This window comes from Pongo abelii, chromosome 16 (assembly GCF_028885655.2).
Source record: "Pongo abelii isolate AG06213 chromosome 16, NHGRI_mPonAbe1-v2.0_pri, whole genome shotgun sequence".
In the NCBI taxonomy this organism is placed as follows: domain Eukaryota; kingdom Metazoa; phylum Chordata; class Mammalia; order Primates; family Hominidae; genus Pongo; species Pongo abelii.
In genome coordinates this window covers 47,862,161-47,889,408 of record NC_072001.2, presented here as the reverse complement: position 1 = coordinate 47,889,408, position 27,248 = coordinate 47,862,161, and the positions used below count along the sequence as shown (strand labels likewise).

Sequence of the window (27,248 nt, the reverse complement as noted above, 5' to 3'; positions counted from 1 at the left end):
AAGAGAGAAAGAGGAGGAGGAGGAGGATTGAGAGATGGAGAGTTTGAGATTGAGATTTCTTATGAAATATATTTTAATGGCAATTACTCATTAACAACTGTGCATTGAGAATATTTGAACACATTGTTAAAAGCTAGGGGAAAAAATGTCAAAACACAGAACCAAAATGATTCTGTATTTCCTAAAGATATACTTTGAGAAACAAAAATTATTTCCCATTTCTCTATCCCCCAGTACCAAAAGGGAGCATTTTATGCTATGCACATCTGTATAATATTTTATAGAAAATAAATGCCAAGGTATTTACAATTTAATATTTCCTCTTCAATTTGTTTTTTATAGCAGACATATTAATTTCATTTTGAACATGATATGCCAAATATCCTGAGCTTCCAGGAATGAAGTCATGTAACTCCCCAAGGAATTTCTTCATGACATCAATTGATATATAACCTACAAAATAAAATTTTAAAAAATAGGTATATACTTCAAACCCGCTCATACTATTTGCTTTTCAGTGTCTTTGATTTATTAGAGTTAACACTTCTAAAGAATGTTTTTAGAAAAGAAGTAAAAAGAAGAAATAATACCAGTGAGAAGATTCTCCATGAAACCTTATAATTATCAGGGAACACCTCCTCTTCCCCTCCCACAACTTTCTGCCACCTTTTAAAAGATTAAAAGGTGGATTAAAGCCGCTTTGACTATTGAGATTGTGAAGTCTAGGTTGGGGCTAGAACGTAAAAGTACTTAGACCAAAATAACTGGGAAGTGTTTCTAGCTTAGACGGTAATCACTTAGAACTATCCATCCAACTAGCTACTAACAGTGCAAACAGTTCATCTTCCCTGTTCCAGCAGGCAACACTTTCCTGCACTGCTAACACTAGAATAGGATTCTTTTAACAAAAAAAAGTTAATGAAAAATCGATGTTATTGCTCAGTCAACAAAGATAATGGGTGAGAGTAATTTTGATATCATTTAGTTATCCAAAACAGGTATGAGTCATATAAAAAAAACACTGCCTCAGCTTAAGGACTCTATGACTAAGCAATATTAACTTGATATCAATTGCTTACTATTTAAATGATTACATTTTATGTGTAACACAAGTGTTTGTGGCTTTTACTAAAATTGAAATCTAATTTAAAAATAAATATAGTGTGAAAAAAATTCTGGTAGAGCTCGAGGATGACTGAATTTAGAACACCATACCATCAAGATCAACAGGACATCCATGCATATTGTTTAATCATTTTTAATAAAAATAATAAATTCACAGTTAATAAATTAACTGTCAATCCAAGCACATAAAATTGACTAGTATCTTTAAAGATATTTTAATCATGGTCATTTACTTTAGGAGCTCTTGAAGCACTATTACTATACTCTATGAGTTCATAATCTTTGCCTAATGGCTATGTATCTGTGTAAAATAAACTAGTGCAGAAGAATATCACTATTAGTGTTTAGTTAATTGCACATATACACTGTGTGAAACCTCTGAAGATGTGTGAGGATAGGAATTTAAAAATTACTACATTAGTAAAAAATATTCTTGTAAGTATAAGAAGGATAGGACATTTATGGCATCAGAAATAGATTATTGTAGATTTTTGAATAGTTAAGGACTTTAGGATGAAATGGAAAGAAACCTAATTTAAACTAACTTAAACAAAAGGGGAGTTTACTGGAAGGACATTGCCATATCATCCGAGCTGTGAGGAAGGCAGGCATATTGCTGGGACTCAGAGTTAATTAGAACCAGCTATGATCGCTCTCACCAGTCTGAAGTTTTTAGGGTTTTTTTTCTGGTGTGTGTGTGTGTGTGTGCATGTGTGTGTGTGTGTGTGTTTTGACAGGGTCTTATTTTGTTGCCCATGCTGGAGTGCAGTGGCACTATCACACCTCACTGCAGCCTTGGTCTCAAGTTTTGCTCTATGTATTAGCCTCATTTTCCTTTTTGGAGGCAAGTTGGCTTTCTTTTCATGGTAGAAAATATGGCCAATGACAGCTCCTAAGTTTTACATCTTAGAGTTTTGATCACGTAAATGAGAATGACTTGATTTGCTATGTTCTACATCTAAAAATCCAGAAGAAGATCTGCAATTAGCCCGGTTCAAATTAGGCATTCACTCTCAAAGCAAATGTTGAGGGTGGGGAGCAAGCTCATGTTTAAAAAAATGTCTGTTCCTGTGTTATCCAGATAAATTGGGAGGGAGAAGGGAATTCCTAAGAAAGGCACTCCTGGTGGACAGTCCCACATGCATCTGTGATAGCCAGCCACCCAGCGGCCCCAACTGATCGCCACCTCCTGATATTCACAGTCCACTACCATTTTGTACTTGGTTTGATCTGTATAACCAATGGCATATGACAGAAGTGATGCAACGTCACTTCTGAGAGTCGGATGTAAAAAAGACTCTGGCTTTTTTCCTTGGGCATGCTCTTTCTTATTCTTGGATTTTTCACTCTGAGGGAAGCAAACTACCTACCATGTTGTGGATGGTCCTTATGGAGAGGCCCATTTGGTGAAGAGTTGAAGCCTTTGGCCAAAATCCAGCAAGGACCCAACACCTGCTAATAACCACTTGAGTGAGGTTTGAAGTGGATTTTCCAGTCCCAGTTGTGCCTTGGAATGACTGCACTCCAGCTGACAACTTGACTGCAACCTTACAAAAGGCTATGAGACAGAAGCACCCAGCTAAGATACTCCTGGATTTCTGACCTTAGAAACTGAAATAATAAATGTTCACTGGGTCAGGTGCGGTGGCTCGTACCTGGAATCCCAGCACTTTGGGAGGCCAAGGCAGGAGGATTGCTTGAGCCCAGGAGTTCTAGACCAGCCTGGGCAACACAGTGAGACCTCATCTCTATAATAAACAAATAAATAAATGTTCATTGTTTTAAGCTGCTAAGTTTCGGAGCACTTTGATTTACATCATAAATAACTAATACAGCATCTACTATAGATTTCCAAACTTTTAATTATCAGAACCTTTTGATTTGAAAATTGTTGCCAGCAAAGTATTTAAAATTATTAGTAATTGCTTTCTTACTCTTATTCATCACATATGTAACTGTCAATCAGAACTTCTTATCATGGGTGATAATAAGTGATATTAGTCTGAGAAAATTTAATTCCAGTCAAAAGCTGAAAACGAAACAAAAACTCTTGATGATTTAGGGGATATTTGGCAATGTCTAGGGACATTTTTGGTTGTCACAACTGGGAGAGAGATGGGTGATGCTATTGGTATCTAGTGGGCAGAGGCCAAGGTAAATATGCTATAATGCACAGGACTGACACTCACCTACCCTCGCCCAAACAAAGAATTATCTGGCCTAAAATGCCAGTAGCGCCAAAACTGAGAAACCCTGTTCTAGGCTATTGCCCCAACTTGTATTTTCTATAACTAAAGACCACAATTAATTCTATTTTCAGACATTTAACAGTCAATGTGTTGAACCCAACCCATTCCAAAGAAGAGATAGTGAAGTTTTAGTCACAAAAATTGATACCACAGCCTAAATTAGAACTCTTAGTCACTAAATGTTTAATTAACACAAGCTGATTTTTTCCAACAAGAAGTTATTCCTTCCTGTGCAAGCAGATGGGCATGATAAAAAAGAGAAGTACTTGTCATTTCACATCAAAATTAAAAACAAATACATTATCTCTAAAAATGAAGATTTCTTCCAAGAAATTGCTATTATTTAATGCAGAAATACAAAAAAGGAAATTTATTCAATTGAGCAAATAAAAAGATTAAAAATTTTTACTTTAGTTCTACCAATAAAATTCACAACAGAGTATTACCACAGGTTGAAATCATACTTTTAAAATTCTGACTAATTTTTAAATAGTTTTTTAAAATTTGTTTTTGTGTTACACTGTTATGTCTTTATGAACAATCAGACTGCTTCTTTATCCAGCAATAATACAAAAAGCAGCACTATTACATGTCCAAATGTAGGTATATGTCCTTATCTATGGCTGATTTTAATATTTATCATTGCTCTCTTAAATATATTAATAAGTGTTTGGTAAGTCCAAATGAATAGGGATAGTAATATGGCAAGACATCTAGGATCTAGGAAACTGTGGACTAGCTGCAAGAGGTAGTTTTAACATTGCTGAATAAAGAGAAAATGATAAATATAAAAATTATTTTTTAAATAAGCTTTCAAAAACCCATACTTTAAAAATTGCTCTTTTAAAAGCAATTTAAAAAAAATCTCTATTTTTAAAATTGTTATCAATGACTCCACTGAATACTATTCAGATCAAAGTATCTAAATTTCCATCTCACTCAACACAATTGAAATCCCAATGGCCACTTTTCAGTTGGTTCCCTTGGTTCTATCCTCTCAATGTCAGCCGTGGTTAGTTGTCTTCTCTTTATGTAGGGCACTAGGATAGGAAACCCAAATAAGGAGTCCATGGACATCTGGGTAATCCACCTATAGGCTTCTGGGCATCTGTGAGCCTTTTACAATTATATGTAAAGTTTGTGTGTTATGTTTTTGTTTGGTTTTTAAAATATTTATATATTTGATATTGAATGGAATGACAGTGTGTGTGTTATGTTTCTATGTGTGTATGCTAAGGAAAGGGGCCTATGTTTCATCAGATTCTCAAAAGAAACTCTGATTGGAGCTGTTCATATAATTTATCTTCCAAACTGGGACACCTGAGAATTAAAAACTAATGCCAGAACAACAGTATAAACTGGGACTGTCTCATGTAAATAGGGACATGTGGTCACCCTACCTTGATACCATTGTTTTAGCACAGAAAATATAAAAGCATATTCCTGGGTCAATTCTGCAGGTAATTTATTCAATATGTAAGTGACGTGTCCTCCATTACCAGGCTTACTAGAGAAGGCTCTACTCTCTAGGTATCTGAAGTACAACAGCTTTATTCAACACAATATTCCCTTGTTTCTTTCCTACCTGAGTTTACTCTAAATTTTATTTTAAACTACCTGTTACCATGTTGTTAACTGGGTAATTCTGTAGAGGTAAGTACATCTGCTTTTCTACAACTGGAGTTCTTGTAAAATGCTTTTCTGGGCTGTAAAATAAAGCATACAGAAAGTCACACATACATAGTATATATATGTCTATATGTATTACATTTATATTAAAGTATATTTATAAATAAATATTTATAATACATATTTACATTTACTATAGTATATTACACCACATATGTATATATTTGGACTTGTTTTACAAGTAAGAACTTATTCCAGACAATATATATAGTGATTTTTAAAAAATATATAGAATGCTTCACAAATTTGCATGTCATCCTTGCGCAGGGGCCATGCTAACCTCTGAATAGTTCCAGTTTCGGTATATGTGCCGTCAAAGTGAGCACATATATAGTAATTTAATTGCTCTTTGATCAGACTTCAGTCTTAATGGGTGAAAATGTTAATTATGAACTTTTTTTGTGCTTTTAAGTAATATAAAAACCCATATAGATATTCTAGTGTTCTTGGCCACTTCACAAAACAAGTATTTGAGTCTATAGAGTCCTGGGTCTTTTTCTCAATATCCCTGAAAGTACAATAATGCAATACTATATATTTAGACAAAATACACATATACATATACAATATTAAATCTGCCAAAAGAAAAGCATAGTAGATTCTATTTTAAATGATCACAACATTTTTGTTAGTGTTCAAATAATTGGGCCTCTATTAACTAGTATTTCCATAGTTTACTATAACAAATAAAAACTGATGTCTAGGCCAGGCGCAGTGGCTCACACCTGTACATCCAGCACTTTGGGAGGCCGAGGCAGGTGGATCACCTGAGGTCAGGAGTTCGAGACCAGCCTGGCCAACATGGTGAAACCCCATCTCTACTAAAAATACAAATCAGCTTGGTGTGGTGGCACGCACCTGTAATCCCAGCTACTCAGAAGGTTGAGGCAGGCGAATCGCTTGAACCCAGGAGGCAGAGGTTGCAGTGAGCCAAGATCGTGCCACTGCACTCCAGCTTGGGCAACAGAGCGAGACTCCTCTCAAAAAAAAAAAATTGATGTTCTAATTATACAATTATAAAATCTAAAAATATATATATTCTTATTTTTAAAAGCTAAAAGGTGGCCAGGAACAGTGGTTCACGCCTGTAATCCCAGCATTTTGGGAGACAGAGGCGGGCGGATCACTTAAGGTCAGGAGTTTGAGACCACCCTGGCCAACATGGTGAAACGCTGTCTCTACTAAAAATACAAAAATTAGCCAGGTGTGGTGGCGGGCAGCTGTATTCCCAGCTATTCGGGAGGCTGAGGCAAGAGAATTACTTGAACCTGGGAGGTGGAGGTTGCAGTGAGCCGAGATGGCGCCACTGAACTCCAGCCTAGGTGACAGAGCCAGACTCTGTCGCAAAAAAAAAAAAAGCTAAAAGGATCTCAACTAAAAGATCCTATTTTCATTCATGTCGTTTTGAACAGTCAGTATTCAAAAATGACAATGTTTACTATACTCAGACCACATATAACTAACAATATAATTGTATAAAAATAAAAACCTCAATAATTAAAAATTGGAGTCATCCTTAAATTTATTATTTTCCTAAAAATCTAGAAGTACACTGAGTAATAGCAAAGGCTTTATTTTCCATTTTTAAGGCCTGGTGCAGTAGCTCACGCCTGTAATCCCAGCACTTTGGAAGGCTGAGGTGGGTGGATCACCTGAGGTCAGAAGTTCACAACCGGCCTGGCCAACATGGTGAAACCCTGTCTCTAATAAAAATACAAAAAATTAGCTGGGCGTGGTGGCACATGCCTGTAATCCCAGCTACTCAGGAGGCTGAAGCAGGAGAATCACTTGAACCTGGGAGGCGGAGGCTGCAGTGAGCCGAGATCGCACCATTGCACTCCAGCCTGGGCAACAAGAGCGAAACTCTATCTCAAAAAAAAAAAAGCTTCTATTTCATTTAAACTCTCCCAAAAGAAACTCTACTCATCAGCATGAGGTCCTACAAATAAAGCAAAATTGTGTTCCCAGAAAAGTCAGGGACCACCCACTATTTAATTCTGGCCAAACAATAAGAGATAAAGGGAAAAAGGGGGGTGGGGATGAAAAGGAAGAGCTATTGTGAAAGAAGGAATACTTTCATTATTTTATTTTATTTTTTTTTTTTTTCGGAGGACAGAGTCTTGCTCTGTCACCCAGGCTGGAGTGCAGTGGCACGGTCTCGGCTCACTGCAAGCTCAGGCCTCCCAGGTTCAGGCCATTTTCCTGCCTCAGCCTCCCAAGTAGCTGGGACTACAGGCGTCCACCACCACACCTGGCTAATTTTTTGTATTTTTAGTAGAGACAGGGTTTAACGGCCTCCCAAAGTGCTGGGATTACAGGCGTGAGCCACCGCACCCAGCTGGAATACTTTCATTATTAACAAATGATATGACTATGTACCCTGAAGAGCCAAGAGAATCCATTAAAATATCCTTAGAATCAATTAAAATATCCTTAGAATATTAAGGAATTCCAAATGGGTAGATATAAAACCAATATCCTCAATTCAATAACTCAGAGTGGCTGCTTTTGCTGGCAAAGTGGAGGTATCTTCAAGGAAATCTGAACCCGTGGTGATCCCTGGCAACCCGATCTGTTTTTGTCTGTTTCTAAACATTAGGGAATAGAAACTAGGTGGTGGCCCCAAGTAGCCTGGTTTCAGGCTCTCTTGGATGCACTGATAGAAGGTGATACCTGTATGCTAAATTATGAGAAAACCCCAGCAACTCCAGTTTCAACATATTGAGGAGATGCTTCTGTTGCTTCCCAATTTACCCATATGAAGACATCAAAAAAGGACTTAAGGATTCAGAGAAAGAGAAATCTTATGTTAAAGAAAAAAATTAGATTTTTGGAAGAAACGCTTATAGGAGCTCAATTAGATGAAGAAACAAGTTTTGTGGAATACCAACAAGTAAATAAGGCCTATTATGTATATTGAAAGATTTGCATTGAGAGATGATTTAAACAGCAAATTGGATAAAATGAGTAAACACAACTCTGAATCTTTAAAAGTATTGAATAAACAGATGCAGTCTAAAGAAGTAGAACTCTAGCTAAGGACAGAGGTGGAAACTCAGCTGGTGATGAGGAATTTCAATCCACCTTCATCAAACTGGGAGGTGGAAAAGTTAAGCTGTGACCTGAAGATCCATGGTTTGGAACAAGAGTTGATGAGGAAAGAATGTAACGATCTCAAAATAGAACTACTCAAAAACCAAACAAACCTATCTGTATCAGGAAGACAATCTTGAAGAGCAGAGATCTCTGAAGAGTAAGAACTTCAAGTGATAATACGCAGAATGTATACTGGCAACTGAAGAGATAAATGTCTAATTTATATCTGGTGACTCAAGTGCTAGCTGAACTATTAAGAAAACTGAAAACCCCAACTGCAATCAAGAAAGCCTGTACCTCAGTAGGATGCATTGAAGACCCTTGGAAAGACAGCACAAAACTACACATGATGAATTTTACTGCAACATACACAAGACATCCCCTTCTCTCACCAAATGGCAAAGCTCTTTTTTATACTACATCTTCCCCTTTACCAGGAGATATAAAGGTTTTATCAGAGAAAGCAGTCCTCCAATCATGGACAGATAATGAGAGAGCCATTCCTAATGAGGGCACACACTCTTATGGCAGAAACTCTCTGGAAGATCATTTTGAGTATTCCCAATCCCTCCTGACTCAAGTGAGACAGCATTTAGGGAAATTAAAGTAAAATTTTGCCTTTTAACCAATGTACCACTACTGCATTACTTGGATCAACATAATCAAAATTTCCTTTATAAGACTTAACTCTGAAGAGATTCATCATTTGATCACAAGGACACTGTCTCTCAGTGGTTCTCTCAAGAAATTCTTAACAAACTAAACATAGATTTTGATTAAAATTTTGTAGAGTTCTTTAGTACATGCATTTGAACATACTGTATGATATTATGTAGTTTATTTCCAGTATGAAAGAATACCCTCCAGCTCCATATTCTAAGAAACAGATATATGCTACTAAATTTTTTTTTTTTTGATACATGGCCTCACTCTTTCACCTTGGTTGAAACCCAATGGAATGACCATAGATAGCTCACTGCAAACCTCAACTCCTGGGCTTAAGCAATCCTCCTGCCCCAGCCTCCCAAGTAGCTAGGACTACAGGAGTACACCACTACACCCAGTTAATTTTTTTTTTATCTTTTGTAGCAATTGGCTTTCTGTATGTTGCTCAGACTGGTCTTGAACTCCTGGACTCAAGCTATCCTCATGCCTCAGCCTTCCAAAGTGCTGGGATTACAGGTGTGAACCACCATGCCTGGCCTGCTACTGTACTAATTAATAAATACCTTGGGCCCAAAAGTTAAAGACCAGCCTCAGCAACATAGTGAGATGCCATCTTGACAAAAAAAAATTTAATTAGGCTGGGCAAGTTGGCGCACACCTATAATCCCAGCACTTTAGGAGGCCTAGGAGAGTGGATTGCTTGAGGCCAGGAGTTTGAGACCAGCCTGGCCAACATGGCAAAAACAAGTTTCTATTAAAAATACCCAAAAAAATTGGCTAGGCGTGGTGGTACACACCTGTAGTCCCAGCTACTCAGGAAGCTGAGGCACGAAAGTCACTTGAACCCAGGAGGTGGAGGTTGCAGAGGATATAGTGAGCCAAGATTGTGCCACTGCACTCCAGCCTGGGTGACAGAGCGAGACCCTGTCTAATTAATTTTTTTAATTAGCCAGGCATTGTGGCACACATCTGCGGTCCTAGCTACTCAGGAGGCTGAGGTGGGAGGATTGCCTGAATTCCTGGGAGTTCCAGGTTGCAGTGAGCTATGATCATGCTATCTCACTGCAGCTTGGGTGACACAGCAAGATCCTGTTTCTCTCTCTCTCTCTCTCTCTCTCACACACACACACACACACACACAAATTAAGTAAATAAATAAACATAAGGGGTTTAAGAAAGAAAAAAAAACTCCTCTTTATACCATAATTTCCACATCTGAGAATTTACATGAAGAAAACTATCAAAAAAGTAGAGCAAGATTTATTTTTAAAAAGATGTTCATGGAAGTGTCATAAAAGTAACAAATTCTAGGGCAGGTGTGGTGGCTCATGCCTGTAATCCTAGCGGCATTTTGGGAGGCTGAGGAGGGAGGATCTCTCACTTCAGCCTGGGAGGTTGAGGCTGCAGTGAACTGAAATCGTGCCACTGCACTCCAGCCCTGGGGGTCAGAGTGAGCTTTTGTCTCAAAAAAAAAAAAAAAAAAAAACCAGGTTAAACAAAATGAAATATCATATGCTGCCATTACACATCATAATATCAAAGAAGATTTTTCAGCCAGGCACGGGTGGTTTATGCCTGTAATCCCAGCACTTTGGGAGGCTGAAGCAGGTAGATCACTTGAGGCCAGGAATTTGAGACCAGCCTGGGCAACATGACCAAACCCCGTCTCTACTAAAAATACAAACAATTAGCTGGTGTGGTGGGGTGGCATGTGCCTGTAGTCCCAGCTGCTCCGGAGGCCAAGGCACAAGAATTGCTTGAACCCAGGAAGCAGAGGTTGCAGTGAGCCGAGATCACACCACTGCACTCCAGCCTGGGCAACAGAGTAAGATTCTGTCTCAATTAAAAACAAAAAAAAGTTATTACTGGAAAGGTTATTACTGGGAGAAGATTTGGGAGAAATTAGGATTTTATGCTAATTCTGTACTGCCTGATTTTTCGTACATCAAGTTTGTACAATGTAAAAAAAATCAATGTCCCTAGTACTATGCTAACAAATGCTTCAGCAGGTAAATTGAGGGTATATTTTATCTATGTTCACACTGCACCCTCTGGTGTTTCCACAAAGAAAAGGCTCTAAGTAAACACCTACCTAGGGTTTATTCGTATCCTTTGTCCACTTCTGTTGTTTTTGGATTGGACATATTTTTCCCAGATTTATAATACCTCTTTGTATATTAAGGAAATTAGCCCTTATGGGAGAAAAACTTGAAAAAATTATATAAATTACATCATTACTTTTATTTTGAAGAAAGATAACTACTATTTGATCATTTATATTACAGCAGCTAAATACCAGACTGTAGGGTACCCCAGTCCCATCCTCCCCTCCCCCGATTCCACTCCTGGCTTTCTTTCTGTGTCCTGACCAAAAATCACAGAGTGCTTTGACTGCTCTGTGAGACAGCCCAGTGCAGGGTTTTCCCATCGGGCTTGAACTCAAACCAGGACCTTAAACATTTCCAGGCACTGATAAAGGTATCTAGGTTGCTGCTCAAAACATTGAAAGAAACTGGCCTCAGCCCTGAGCCAGATTCCTTAAACCCGCATATAAACTCCATACCCAGACCCCCTCACTGTGGATATACCTAGGTAGAACACCCCTTATATCTTGTCCATTGCAAGGACTGGTGCAATACTCTACAAGTTCCCTCAATAAATGCTTTAGACTGATTACTCTAGTTAGTGGTTCTTTCTTTAGAATCCCAACTGGCCCCAACTTGGGACAGTTTGGGGCACTCCCTTGTGGGGATTCCCCTGCCTCCACTTTTAGGTTGACTCTGGCCACAGGTCTGGAGGGATAAAATATAGACTTCTGAAGAACCAATGTTCCCTATGCATATTTGAAAACCAACTGAATTGGAAAATATGGAACTAGGACTAGATCATGTACAAGCCTGCAATGAGAAGGCCTCTCATAAACTGGTCCTAATATAATGGCAAGGCCATGTTTGTTTGTCTTTTTAAATTAATTTCTTGTTTTTCTTTGAGACAGAGTATTGTTCTGTCACCCAGGCTAGAGTGCAGTGGCGTGATCATGGCTCACTGCGGTCTCAACCTCCTGGGCTCAAACGATCCTCCCACCTCAGCCTCCAAATAGCTGGAACTATAGGTATGTGCCACTATGCCCAGCTAGTATTTTAAATTTTTTATAGAGATGGGGTATCCCTATGCTGCCCAGACTGGTTTCAAATTCCTGGGCTCAAGCGGTCATCCGGCTTCAGCCTCCCTAAGTGCAGAGATTACAAGCATGCGCCACAATGCCCAGTCTAAATTTAATTTCTTAAACCAACGTAATATATTACAAGCAATTTGGAAAGAAGAAGGGAAATCACTCACCACTTTTCATCCTAATAAAATTACTGCTAATATGTAGTGTATTTCCTTCCAAGTAAAAAATATATTTTAAGATTCTTTTGTAGTTCATAAGCATGATGATTGGGTTTTCACACACAGATACATATAATTTTTAAATAATTTATTAACTGTTGTCATAACATACGTAAAATCCTTGTCTCCTTTCTGCAGAGACAGTATAGTGTGCTATACTATGAGATAGTATAGTATTCTACATAGTAAATACCTGGTATAGTATTTAATGACTACCATTTAAATAATGGGCTCCGACTCAGTTCAAATCCTGCTTCTCCCGTACTTAATAAAGTTTGTATGACTTTGGGGAAATTGCTTGTCTTTCTAATTATAGATCTCTTTTTTTTTTGTATAATGGGAATGATTATAATGCTATCTATCTCATAGGAAAACTGAAAATTAAATGAGATAAGCACACAATCAGTGCTCACAGATTTCTACATTGAATTGAATATTAATGAAGATTATGAATTCAATACCTTTCGGATAATTCTTTTTTGTGCTCTGTTGCTAGTTCACTGTTTTCCCTAAGGGTCTTTATTTCATTTGGTGTTACTTCATCATGCTGTGGATAGAAAAATAAATCACATTTTAAAAAATCGTCATACCAGTGATCCAATCAGTAATGTTTTTAAAAAGGAAAAATAAACTGGAAATATATATATCAAAAGCCATAAAAATATTTACACATTTAAGTCCACTTAATCTAGCTTGGTGGAGGAAATTTACAAAATTTTGTCCACACACACATATAATTATACTATATAATTTTAGAGACACATAAAGAAGACCAGAATTTTAAATATACCAGCTGTGGTTATGTCAGATAAGTAAAACTTTAACTGATTTTATTCTCCTTTCAATTATTGAAATTTCCTTTAATGCGGTTATATTACTTTTTAGTCACAAAAATAAGGAAACAAAAAATCTTGCTGCTAATTTAAACTTTCTTAAAATCCTTGACTTAAGGATTCCTGTAAGCTACAAATCAAAAACATAAAGTAAGCTGAACAAAGTATATTTCTCCTTCAAAAGGACAGTGAAGTATTTAGCTGTAAAGATATAAAATAACTAAATGTATGTTAAGTTTTTCTAATTATTCTGTGAAAGCAACTTAGATACTGGTACCTATCACATAATCTACTTATCTTATATACTAGTAAGAAGTTTGGTTTTTTTTCTTTTCTTTTCTTTTTTTTTTTTTTGAGACAGAGTCTTGCTCTGTCACCCAGGATGGAGTACAGTGGCACGATTTTGGCTCACTGCAACCTCTGCCTCCCAAGTTCAAGCAATTCTCCTGCCTCAGCCTCTCGAGTAGTTGAGATTACAGGCGCCAGCCACCACATCTGGCTAATTTTTTGTATTTTTAGTAGAGACGGGGTTTTCCCATGTTGCCGAAGCTGGTTTCGAACTCCCAAGCTCAGGCAATCGGCCTGCCTCAGCCTCCCAAAGTGCCAGGATTACAGGCGCGAGCCACCCCGCCCAGCCACCATTAAGAAGTTTCTATATTTAAATAAAAACTTAAATCCACTCCAAACAATAGTAATGCTCCCCAGATTTACCCTTGTTATTGCCATTCAATGAATACCTTCCACGTATATATGCTATGGTTACATTATTATAATTGGCTAATACTCATATCAACCAATATTTTGAAAGAATTGACAAACTCTTTTATCATGTAATAATATAACTTCTAGAGTCAACGTCCATACAAGCATGTTTTAGTAATTTTTTAGTAGAAAAAACATTGGATTGGGTTAGAGCTGAGAAAATTTGGCTCCACTTTGCTAGTATCTGCCAATGTGTACTAAAATGGGTCATTATATTTTCTTTACCTTAGTTTTCTCATGTATAAAGCTAAATGATGAAATTAATGATCTTTAAACTCTAAAGTTGTGGTAGAGTCAATAATTACCACCAAATAATAACCACTGCATTACTGCTCACGTTCCTGGAAACACTGTGAAAAGTCAAGGATTAGATATTTCAGTCCTTAGTACAACATACTATTACCTCTTAGACCAAAAAAAACTGAAAGAAATATTATTTTCAGATGATGATGCCTTGGGAAGAAAAAACAAATTAATGACAGGAATATAAAATATATAAGTTGATAGCCTGATTTTGGACATAATGTAAAGGTTTTCTATATGATATGGCTGTGGGTTTAAAGTTTAAAAAAATAAAACACAAAAATGAAAGATTTTCTCCCTAACTCTTTATTGTGAAAAATTTCAAATTTACCAAAAAGTTAAAGAATAGTACAATAGGCCAGGCGTAGTGGCTCACGCCTGTAATCCCAGCACTTTGGGAGGCCAAGGTGGGCGGATCACGAGGTCAGGAGATTGAGACCATCCTGGCCAACATGGTGAAACCCTGTCTCTACTAAAAATACAAAAAGTAGCTGGGTGTGGTGGCGGGTGCCTGTAATCCCAGCTACTTGGGAGGCTGAGGCAGGAGAATCGCTTGAACCCAGGAGGTGGAGGTCGCAGTAAGCTGAGATCCCGCCACTTCACTCCACCCTGGCAACAGAACGAGACTCCGTCTCAAAAAACAAAAAAAAAAGAATAGTATAATAAATACCATATACCTTTCACCTAGATTCACAAAGTGTTAACATTTCCAACACCCTGAGTGCCTCCTCTCTCTTTTTATTTTTGTGGAACCACTTGAAAACATTTGCAGATATGACATTTCCACTCTCTAATACCTGGCATGTGTTTTCTAAAAATACACGTCGTTTTATCTTTACAACACCACTATCACACTTAAGAAAATAAAATGTAACACAGTATCACCCATTATACAGTTCATTGTTAAATTTTCCCAATTGCTCTCCAAATGTCTTTTATACCTCTTTTTTATGTCTCTCAATCTACCATGCTCCTATTGCTATTTTTGTATTTTATGACATTAACTGATGTTAGAGTCCAGGTCAGTTAATTGTCTTGTGGTATGGTCCATATTCTGGATTTGTCTGAATGTTAACTCATAATTAAATTCGGGTTAAATGTTTTGAACAAGAATACTACACAGATAATATTGTGTATTTATTATATCATATCAGACTGAACATAATGAAAGGTTGCTCCAATATTGGTGATGCTAAGTTTGCTAAGTTAGTTAAATGGTGCCTGCCAGATCGCTCCATTGTAAAGGTATACTGTTTAACTTTGTAACTAATAATCAATCTGTGGGTGATAATTTGAGATCATAGGTTTAGAATGACCTTATCTAAATCAATTATTAAATTGAGGGTTTTAAAAATGGTGATTTTTCTATTTTATCTTTCTTTCTATATTTACCAGCTGCTATTTTTGTAAAAGAAAATTTTCCTTATCCCACCCTTATCTTCCTTATTTTCTTCCTTCTTTCCTTTCTTCCTTCTGTCCTTCCTTTTTTCTTTATGTCTGCTTTTGGAGTATCATATACACGTATGGAATGCTTCACAAATTTGCGTGTCATCTTTGCCCGGGGCCATGCTAATCTCTGTATTGTTCCAATTTTAATATGTGTGCTGCCGAAGCAAGCACATGGATTCTTTTTACCTAACATATTATAATCCATTATTGTCATTATTAGTTTTAATGCTCAATTGTTCCCAAATTTGGCTATTACTTAAAGATTTTGAAGTAAGTCAAAAGCATAAGTAAATCTGAGGCAGGATGGCAAAAGCTACAAAATAGCTATTTTTCCAGTATTGTACACTCTTTTCCTTCTTGTTTTGGTTAATCAGGCAGCCTCTGAACCAGAATAGGTTCAGACAGACTCTTGTACACATTTATTGAGGGGTGTTATTCAAAACATTGAACAAACAGCACATCATAGGAATTAACAAATCAGAGTCTACACTGGTAGTAAAGAACTGGTAAATAGCAGGGCGCGGTGGCCCAGCACTTTGGGAGGCCGAGGCGGGCGGATCACGAGGTCAGGAGATTGAGACCATCCTGGCTAACACGGTGAAACCCTGTTTCTACTAAAAATACAAAAAAAATAGCCGGGCGTGGTGGCTGGCGCCTGTGGTCCCAGCTGCTCTGGAGGCTGAGGCAGGAGAATGGCATGAACCCGGGAGGCGGAGCTTGCAGTGAGCCGAGATCGCACCACTGCACTCCAGTCTAGGCAACAGAGCGAGACTCTGTCTCCAAAAAAAAAAAAAAGAACTGGTAAATACTATGCACCTATTATTCTCTTCTTATTAGTAACAGAAGCAAATTTTCAAGTTTCTTATGGGAATAATTTTATTTATACAAAACAACCTCAATTTTACTAATGTACTACTATAAAACAACGTTGAACCAAGTAATATTCAATAACACCATGCCCTTTAAATTTCTTAATCTGGGCCAGGCACAGTGGCTAACGCCTGTAATCCCAGCACTTTGGGAGGTCAAGGTGGGTGGATCACTTGAGGCTGGGAGTTCAAGACCAGCCTGGCCAACATGGCGAAACCCCATCTCTACTAAAAATACAAAAATTAGCTGGGCGTGGTGGCACACGCCCATAATCCCAGCTACTTTGCAGGCTGAGGCAGGAGAATCGCTTGAACCCAGAAAGCAAAGGTTGCAGTGAGCCGGGATCGCGTCGCTACACCCCAGCCTGGGAGACAGAGTGAGACTCCGTCTCAAAATAAATAAACAAATCTCTTAATCTGACTCATTGGTGCTAACATGTCACAAGTAAACATTTTAAACATAACTTTGCTTTCAGAAAATGTTGAAACTGTAGATTCTAATCAAGTACCTTAATTTACTCTTACCTTTTCTATCAGAAAATGTTGGTCTTGTTCCCAAATAAAACTACCAATTTTTCTTCTTATTTCTGTGGTGAGAAAAACAAATCCAATACCGTTTTTTTTTTTTTTTAAGAATCTTCTGAATTTTGCTTAAAGTCTGAAATTTCTAGGCCAGTGTTATTCTATTTGCAACAAAATCACATAACACACTTGTTAAAATGCGGATTCCTATTGAATCAGATCATTGAGGAGGAGCTCTGGAATTTGCATTTCTAACAAACTGTCCAGATGATTCTAATACACTTTGCTAATCATTGTTGTAGACTTTTCCTGCTAGAATATATCTATATCTATATTTGTATCTCTATATACATTAGATGTGTGTGTGTATATATATATATATATATATATCATTGAGGTATGTTCATCCACTCTTCTTTTATATCTATATTTGTATCTACATATATATTAAATATACATCAATATCTATATCTGTATCATTAGATATACATTAGATGTATATGTATATATGTATGTATAGATATACCTCTGCATTTATAGATATATCTCTCTTTACATAATAATGCATATGTATCTATATAATGCATGGATATATATTAGATGTATATCTAATGTCTATATAGCTATAGATATTGATACAGATACACATATATAGATATAGATATAAATGAAGGGTGGATTAACAATATGTCTTGTAAACATGGTAGTACAGGAATTCTACAATGGTCAGTATGTCAAAGGACAATGTCATCATCCAAACTCAATGATCTCAAAAGTTTTCACAGTAGCCAAAAGGACAAAAAAGGTAATATTACTCTAGACTTTTGCTGTCCAGTATGGCAGCCACTAGCTACATGTAGGTACTGAGCACTGGAAATGTGTGGTTAATCCAAATTGAGAGGTGCTGTAAGTATAAAATAAATACAGGATTTTGAAGACTTAGTATCAAAAACAGAATGTAAGGTATTTCAATTTTTATAGATTATATATTGAAATAATATTTTAGATATATTAGGTTAAATAAATATATTTCTAAAATTAATTCTACTCAATTATGTAATTAATTTTTTTTAGAGAAGGGGGTCTCACTATGTTGCCCAGGCTGGAATGCAGTGGCTATTCACAGGGGTGATCATGGTGCATTGCAGCCTCAAATTCCTGGGCTCAAGGGATCCTCCCACCTCAGCCTCTAGAGTAGCTGGGATTACAGGTGCATGCCACCTCACCCAGTTATTTTTTATTCTTAGTAATGTGACTACTAGAAAATGTAAAATTCATATGTGGCTCACATTTACATCTCACACTTCTACTAGACAATAGGCAGATTAAAAAGGTATACTTTAAATTTTTTAAAAGCAGCATGTTTTCATTTAAAACAGATTTTTGAAAATTTAAATACATGTTAACATAAGATGCTAAACTCAAAGACAGAATAGGAGTGATAATTTAAAATCATATAAGTAAATAGGAGTGATAAATTAAATCACAGCCATGCTACAATATAAGCTCCTTGAAGGTGGGTATTCACTGATTGGCACAAGTAGTTTTTAAAATCAATTCCCCCATCCAGTCATTAATTGATATATGTAACGACTTAGAACAATTTAGTGTTATTACTTATAAGTAAGTTTCACCAGGACATCGACTATGGAAAGAAACAAATCTCTGGGGTTTCTAATGGCTCTTTTATAGAAATAATTTTTAAGTTGTTTGTTTTCTTTTCTTTTTAATACTCTCCTCACTGGGAATATGTACTCAGCTTCAATCTGTCTTTCTGGAGATGAACACGTATCTACGATATGTATGATAACACGTATCTTGATATGTAGGCAAGCTACATATCAAGAATTGATATGCTTGCCAGCTACATATCAAGAATTGGGTAATAATACAAAACCTACCCATGGGGTAGTTAAAGTTAGCCCAGGCCAGGGGCAGTGACTCACGCCTGTATTCCCAGCACTTTGGGGGGCTGAGGCGGGCAGATCACTTGAGGTCAGGAATTCAAGACCAGCCTGGCCAACTTGGTGAAACCCTATGTCTACTAAAAATATAAAAATTAGCCTGGTGTGGTGGTGGGCGCCTATAGTCCCAGCTACTTAGGAGGCTGAGGCAGGAGAATCGCTTGAACCCAGGAAGTGGAGGTTGCAGTGAGCTGAGATCACACCACTGCACTCCAGCCTGGACAACAGAGTAAGACTCCATCTCAAAATAATAATAATAATAAAGTTAACTCAGAAAAATAGGCAGGATTTGGGTAGAAGAATGGGATAAGAAAGGGTGTTCCAAGCAGGGAAAACTAAAAGAACCAATCTCAGAAGCAGTTTATTTACTTCCCCACCTTATTTCCTAGGGCTGCTGAAAAAATTGATGTGAAAGTGCTTTCAAATGTATTTTAAAAAATACAAATACATGGGTTCATTATCATAACCAATCTTTAAATATCAGAAGAAAAAATTAGAAAAATAATGAAGAGATTCAAAAGTAGCAAAGAATACATTTATTAAATGCTCACATCAGACACCTTAATACATTATCTTATTTTTAGAAATAATTTGAAATTATTAAAATAAATAGAGACAGGGTCTCACCATGTTACCCTGTTGCCCAGTGTAGTCTTGAAGTCCTGGGCTCAAGTGATCCGCCCGCCTCAGTTTCCCAAAGTGCTGGGATTACAGGCACACCCTACCGCACCCGGCCTATTATCTCATTTTATCCTCAAAACAACTTCAGAGAAGTAACTTGCTAAATGATCACAAAACTAGTAAGCATATAGATCTTAGCCTGTGAAGGCAAGATCTGCATCTGTTTTATTCTCCACTGAATCCCCAGCACCTACCCAGGTTGAAACCTGGCACACAGGAAGAGCTCAATGAATGTATGAATAAACAATACACAAACAAAGTCAGGATATGCACCCAAGGCAATCTGATCCAAAGTCCATGCTTTTTCCACTTATGTTAAATAGATACAAAGTTCAAAAATATGTGACTGAGAACAAAATAAGTACAGTTGAATTTGGCTGTTTAACAGAGATTAGCCAGATTTGGCTGTCTGACAGGGATTGGCTAAATGATCTTTGCTAACCTTTTTGCAGGCACGCAGGAGGAAGAATGAAATGACCCAAAGCCACTGAGTTTTTTATTTCGGCATTAGCTACTGCAGAGAGATAGTAGGCATGAAAAACTGTAGCATTATCTTCTATGTAATCAAGGCTCTGATATATTCTAGGAGAAAGAAAGGAAATATTTTAGGTTATGAAAGAAACAAGAATGTATTTAACCTTTCAAAAGAATAAATAAATAACTGGAAGTAGGGAGACGATTACATTGAAGTGTACATGTATGCTGTCCTTTTCTGGCAAGGAAGGAAAAACATATGGCATAAGATACTATTTTCTGGGGGCCTATATCTGGCGCATCTCAGCTTTACAGGGTCGGTTAATGATCGTATGAATTAGGAAACTTGATCTAAAACGGTCGTGTTCACTGGGCATCAACAGTGGATTGAGCTAACAGCCTATGGGGCTTATCCATGGTCATTGCTATAAAGAGGGATCAATTAATCCTGAGGTGAGGAGTGTGCATGCAATCAGAGAAAGCTTCACATATAGAAAGCAACATCTTTTCTATAGGTGGAGATAAGAAGAGCATTACAAGAAAAAGGCATGCATGAAGGTACAATAATGGCAGTTCGGGTTGACTGGGCTACGGAAGGCATGAGAAAAACTGGGAAATAAACAAGGTAGGCACAGTCACGATCTAAATCTGTAGGAAATCAGCAGGGGCAAGGGGCGGGAGTGGGGAAAAGAGGGTGGTAGGGCCCTGATCTGATGTCTGGTTTGTAAACGAAATCTGACAGCCATGTGAAGGGGGATCTCAGGGAACAGATTCGAGGCACAGTAACGGCTTAGGAAGTTACTCTGATAGTCCCGGCGAAAAGGGAATTAATGTGCTACTAAGTTAGTGTCAGTGAGGATGAAGAACAATTATAGGGATCTAATTCATGGTATTCGGCCACTGACTGATTCATGGCCTAGGGTTGTTATTCAAAGTTTTGGAGAACACAGGCCCTGGCGCAGGTATGAGGGGAAATGACAAGATTTGATTTAGACATTGAGTATGAGGGGCCTTCAAGGTGCTACATGCGGGTGTAGAAGAGGCAGCTGGAAACACACACTTGGAATTCAGGAAGAGAGGCCCGAGGACCAGGAGAAGCCTGTGACACTGCAGCAGAAAGGAAAGGAGGTTGTCTATTTCTTTCCCTCAAATCTAGGACTGAAAACTTGCCCGTTTCCAGTCTCATCCTATCGTCAATATTACTTATTTATTTTTTATTTTATTTTATTTTATTATTTTATTTATTTATTTTTTTTTTGAGATGGAATCTTGCTCTGTCACCCAGGCTGGAGTGCAGTGGTGCGATCTTGGCTCACTACAACCTCCACCTCCCGAGTTCAAGCGATTCTCCTGCTTCAGTCTTCCAAGTAGCTGGGATTATAGGTGTCCGCCACCGCGCCCAGCCTCATCAATATTTATTAGTGGACTGCAACTTCCATCCCTAACTCCCGGCTCATCCTAACATAAGAGGCACTGCCAGGTCGCCCTCAGTACCTCAGCGTGTCTGGGTGCGAGGCATCACAGCTGAACAAGAAGTCGGCGGCTCGCGGGTCACTGATCGTTCCCCCTTCAGCCACTGTGGAGGTAAAATCACAGGGTGAAACTATCAAGCACCCTGGACCCAAAGCATCAGAGAGAGGAGGATGCACCCCTCACCACCTAACCCGCTGCTTCCACTCAGCTTCCTACCCCAGAATTGCCTCAGATCCCGGCTAACGCTGCCGCAAAACCAACCGCGCTGCCCTTGAAACATGGCGTCGCCAAGCCTGCGGAGACATGAGAGAGAAGGCCACAGAGCTGAGATTCCTGATTGGTTCCAGGTCCAAAGCCAAGCTCGATGATTGGTTCTCAAGAGAAATGGCCGGGAAAGGCCTGAGGCCCTCAGATGAGGGACAGTCACTACCAGACTGAGCTGACTGGTTCTCAGGATCACTTAGGGGCCTCTCAGCCTTCCCCTGATAAGAGGAGGGCGGCAACTCGAGTTGGTGAGGGTTTTTTGTTTGATTGGTTGATTTTGTTTTAGATTTTGAGGTGGGGAGTTTTAAACCCGAAGTATTAACAAAGTTACCATGCTGTATGTGTACAGGCATAGGGCAGATTCTGCAGCATCAATTATTATTTTTGAAGCAAAATTCATTTCATCATTTCATCTATAAATGTTTCACTTTGAATCCCTTAAAAGTGAGGACTTAAAAAAGACACACACAACCGCGACACCATTCTCGCACTTAAAAGATAGTTCTTTAATATAGTCAAATAGCACCAGGGTTCAAATTTCTGTTTTACTCAAAATTGTTTTCCTTTTACAGTTTCCCGCCTCTTACATCAGTTGTGATAAGTAGTTATATTTTTCTGGTGTTGTGTTCCTTTAAACATTAAAAACTTGTTTATATAAAGTTGTCCATAAAATCTTTTACTTTTGTAATATCTGTGGGATCTCTAGTCATGGTTCTCGTTTTCATTTTTTTGTCCTTGTTTTTAGATTTTTCCTCCTACTTTAGTCACCTCTCTGACAATCTTTTTTTCATTTCTGATACTGGTTATTTGCGCCTTCCCTTTTTTTATTTCCTAGTCTGATTAGAACTTTGTCAATTTTTTAGCCTTTTCAAAGAACATACTTCTGGTTTTATTGATATTCTTTTCATGTATTTCTATTCTATATCGTTAACTTTAGCTCTTTATAATTTCCTTCCACTTTTCTTTCTTTAAAATTGCTGTTCTTAGGCTGGGCGCAGTGGCTCATGCCTATAATCCCAGCACTTTCCGAGGCCGAGGTGGGGGGATCACTTGAGGTCAGGAGTTCGAGACCAGCCTGGCCAACATGGTGAAACCCCATCTCTACTAAAAATACAAAAAATATCTGGGTGTGGTGGCACATGCCTGTAATCTCAGCTACTAGGGAGGCTGAGACAGGAGAATCGCTTGACCCTGGGAGACACAGGTTGCAGTGAGTTGAAATTACACCACTGCACTCCAGCCTAGGTGACAGAGCAACACTCCATCTCAAAAAAAAAAAAAAATGCCTTCTTTTTCTAATTTCTTGAACTGGATAATTCTTTTTGATCCTTTATTTTTCTAATATGTGCATATAAAGCTATAAATTTCCTTTGAAATGTGTGTCACATGTTTTTAAGAGGTCATTTTTTATTATTATTCAATTCAAAGTATTTTCAGATTTCCCATATGAGTGTTGTGACTCGTGGATTATGTGAAATGTTTTTAAATCTCCAAGTACATATGATTTTCTAGTTATCTAGTTGTTATTGATTTCTGGAGTTCGAGACCAGCCTGGCCAACATGGCGAAACCCTGTCTCTACTAAAAATATAAAAATTAGCTGAGTGTGGCGGCACACGCCTGTGGTCCCAGCTTCTTGGGAGGCTGAGGCAGGAGAATCACTTGAATCCAGGAGGTGGAGGTTTCAGTGAGCCGAGATCGTGCCACTGCACTACTACAGCCTGGGCAACAGAGCAAGACTCCATCTCAAAAAATAAAAAAAGGTGTTTTGTGTGATCTTTTCTCTTGAAGACCAGGAAGAGTTCGTCTTTAAATGTCCCATTTTACTTCATGTGCCCTTCAAAATTGTAAATTATTCTTCACCTTTTTTATCCTAATACATGCATAGTTACATTGATATATTTCTTTTTAGCCATAACAAGTTTTGATGTGCATTCTTGTCAATATTGTTTGCTTCAAAATCTACAAAGGCTAATGATTTTTCTAGCTTATGACTTAAAGTCTACTGTTTCAGGAGAATTTTCCCAAATACTCAGTCGACTCAAGTTTATTTCAGCATAAATGTCTTGCAACGTACTTTTAAATGTTATCTCTTATTAGTTTATTCCATTGTTTTATTACTTTTTTCCTGGGACTCCAACTTTGTGAATAGTGCCTTTGCTTAACTTTGATTTCTACCACTTTCCTGTGACCTCTTTTTTCCTTATGTCATTTTCATTCTCCAAGTGTTTTTCTACCTTTCTTCAATGCTAGTCATTATATTTTCATTTGAGTCTATTCTCTTTTGTGATCTTGTGGTTCCCTTTTTCTTTAGGAGATAACTTTGTCTTTCTTTCTTTCATTTATCTTCCGGCTTTAGTTCACTGTGTTTTCATTTCCTTATGTTTTTGCCCATTTTTGTTCCTATTTTTTAGATATCTGACTCAATTGGCTTTTCATATCCACAAATGCTTATTTGAATAAATTTTATTCTATTTGAAGTGTCGGCTTAGAATTGTATTCTGAGTCATTGTTATTTTATTTGGGGAGATTTGAATTAGTCAAACTATATTGGATCTGATTTTTTAATTTGTTTATTAATGATTTACGTAAGTTACATGAACTTGAAAATTTCTTAGACTGATTTAAATAATTTATGAACACTCTTAGACTGATTTAAATAATTTATGAATACTCCTGACCTCAGGTGATCTGCCTGCCTTGGCCTCCCAAAGTGCTGGGATTACAGGCGTGAGCCACCACGCCGGCCTATCAGACCTTTCAAAAACAACATACAAAGCAAAACAATCATAAGGTGGGTAGCAAATTCAAAATACTCTATAATATACAGAGGGCTTTATATCCAGCCAACTAACCTTGTGTAGTACCAGGACTACACAAGAAAGTATTAAAGATATAAGAACATATAAAATCGTTTACCTACAAGCCTTTCTTGAAGAAACTACAGGATGAGTTTCATCCAAACAAATATTACTGGGAAATCCTCATTAAAATGGTGGGTGTGAGTATTTACACATATTGTAGCTCTAAGGCTAAAATGAAAATAGGACAAGGGTGAGTTACTAATATGGAAATCTTATATATTGTGTAAGTTAAAAATAATGAAACTAAAAATGGGAGGAGAAGAGAGAGGGAAAGAAGAAAGTAGAATAAGTTAAATTTTTTAAAATACAGAAGCAATTAATACAGGACTTGTAGAAAAGGAAACACAGCAATTATAATAAAAATATTTATAAAATACTGTGACACAGTTGAGGCCAAATCTATCAAAAGTCATACTTATCCATATGCATGGCTTAACTACCAAAACAAGACATCACTTTGAATCACAAAACACAGCCCAAATATTTGCAGAATATAAGAGAAACACCAAAACCAAAGTGATTAAGAAAGGATAAAAATTTACACACAAGGCTGGGCGCAGTGGCTCACGCCTGTAATCCTAGCACTTTGGGAGGGTGAGGTGGGCAAATCACCTGAGGTCAGCAGTTCAAGACCAGCCTGGCCAACATGTTGAAACCCCATTTCTACTAAAAATATAAAAATTAGCTAGGCGTGGTGGCAGGCGCCTGTAATTCCAGCTACTCAGGAGGCTGAGGCAGGAGAATCACTTGAACAAGGCAGAGGTTTCAGTGACCTGAGATCGTGCCATTGCACTCCAGCCTGGGTGACAAGTGCAAGACTCTATCTCAAAAAGAAAAAAAAAAATGCACAAAGGCATACTAGGCAAATGAAAACATTAAAAAAACAAGGTGTACCAATCCTTATGTAAGTAGTATTCAGGCCACAAAACATTAAGCATGACAAAGAAAGCAAGCTTTTAATGCTAAAATCCAATTCACGATGAAGATACAATACTTATGAACGTCTGCATACAAAAATCACATTCTGCGTAAATAGAAACCAGACAGGCACTAATGAGTAGTTAGGAAGGCTCTCATCATTGGGAACTTTAAAACTCTACTCTCAATACAACACAGATCAAGTGGACAAAATAACTAAGGATATAGAAGACTTAAACATCATAAAATCAATAAGAAAAATCTTAAGAATAAATACAAACATTACACCCTTAGAGAATATACTTTTTTTTGGAGACACAGTCTCACTCTGTTGCCCAGGCTGGAGCGCAGTGGAATGATCTCAGATCACTGCAACCTCAAACCCCCTGGTTCAAGCAGTTCTCCTGCCTCAGCCTCCCAAGTAGCTGGGACAACAGGCGTGTGCCACCATGCCTGGCTAATTTTTGTATTTTTAGTAGAGACGGGGTTTCACCATGTTGGCCAGGCTGGTCATGAACTCCTGACCTCATGATGCACCCATCTTGGCCTCCCAAAGTACTGGGATTACAGGCGTGAGCCACCACGCCCAGCCTAGAGTATATACTTTGTCAAGAACACATAGAATCGTCACAAGAAATTATCATATAATAGATCACAAAGACATATCTGCAAGTTCCATAAGTATAAATATTATAAACAACACTTGCTAGTTACAATGCAATGACACTAGAAATTATTAGCAAAGTCATAAACACAAAGACTCTTTCCCATGGAAAATTTTTAAAAATTGTTAACTATGGAGAAAAAGAGGAGATGGAAAAATTCTAAAAACAATGATAATTAAAATATTACAGATCAGCATCTATGGGTCCATTTAATGTAGAAATCAGAGGAAAATTCTTAGCACTGAGCACTGTATTAGACCATTTTCACATTGCTGATAAAGACATACCCGAGACTGGGAAGAAAAAGAGGTTTAGGTGGACTTATATCCATGTGGCTGAGGAGGCCTCAGAATCATGGCGGGAGGCGAAAGGCACTTCTTACATGGTGAGGGCAAGAGAAAATGAGGAGGAAGCAAAAGCGGAAACCCCTGATAAACCCATCAAATCTTGTGAGACTTACTCACTATCCGGAGATGAGCACAGGAAAGATCGGCCCCTATGATTCAATTACCTCCCCTTAGGCAGCTCCAGCAACACCTGGGAATTCTGGGAGATACAATTCAAGTTGAGATTTGAATGGGGACACAGCCAAACCATGTCAAGCACATTTATTCGAAATGAAAGAATTCAATATATGATTTAATTTCACAGATGGAAAATATAGAAAAGTAATACAATAACAAAGTAATACAAAAAACCAAAAAAACACAAGAAAAATATAATAAAGATGAAAGGAAAAGTAAATGAGATAGGGAACAGAAAAACATGAGTGAAATGCAGGCCTCAATAGAACCATATTAATAGTGCATTAAGTGTAAATAGATATATCACCCCAACCAAAAAGCACAGAAGACCAGACAATATGAAAGCAAGAAACAACTGAATTCTTGTTTATTAGGTACAAAATTTAGATATGATGACACAGATAGATGAAACTGAACAAATGGGAAATGAAATACCATGCACATTATAAACAAAAAATTCTATGTAAAT

General features: G+C 37.6%; 1 protein-coding gene, 2 non-coding genes and 1 pseudogene across 5 annotated transcripts in view; 1 reads left to right on the top strand and 3 right to left on the bottom strand.

Annotated features, from left to right (window-relative positions):
- The window catches only part of TERB2 (telomere repeat binding bouquet formation protein 2), a 45,944-nt gene extending 24,086 nt beyond the window's left edge, over window positions 1-21,858 (bottom strand). Inside the window, exons 1-7 of one of the 3 annotated variants that reach the window (XM_024232736.2) lie at window positions 21,762-21,858; window positions 21,567-21,648; window positions 20,041-20,180; window positions 16,957-17,018; window positions 12,677-12,762; window positions 4,992-5,080; window positions 303-453 (exon numbers count right to left, since the gene is read on the bottom strand). In XM_024232736.2, the coding sequence (XP_024088504.1) occupies window positions 311-453; window positions 4,992-5,080; window positions 12,677-12,762; window positions 16,957-17,018; window positions 20,041-20,180; window positions 21,567-21,648; window positions 21,762-21,825 (666 nt within the window). In that variant the 5' untranslated portion in view covers window positions 21,826-21,858 and the 3' untranslated portion in view covers window positions 303-310. Of the gene's footprint in view, window positions 1-302; window positions 454-4,909; window positions 5,081-10,917; window positions 11,033-12,676; window positions 12,763-16,956; window positions 17,019-20,040; window positions 20,181-21,566; window positions 21,649-21,761 lie in introns of those variants that run through there. The other 2 variants (XM_054531399.1, XM_054531398.1) reach the window with 2 other exon arrangements.
- LOC112129103 (5-azacytidine-induced protein 2-like) lies at window positions 5,218-8,846 on the top strand (annotated as a pseudogene).
- LOC112129131 (U6 spliceosomal RNA) lies at window positions 5,286-5,389 on the bottom strand. The gene has a single exon (XR_002911559.1). It is a non-coding gene; the product is annotated as a U6 spliceosomal RNA (small nuclear RNA).
- LOC112129139 (U6 spliceosomal RNA) lies at window positions 15,631-15,733 on the bottom strand. Its single transcript, XR_002911565.2, has one exon. It is a non-coding gene; the product is annotated as a U6 spliceosomal RNA (small nuclear RNA).
- Window positions 21,859-27,248: the final 5,390 nt, after the last annotated feature.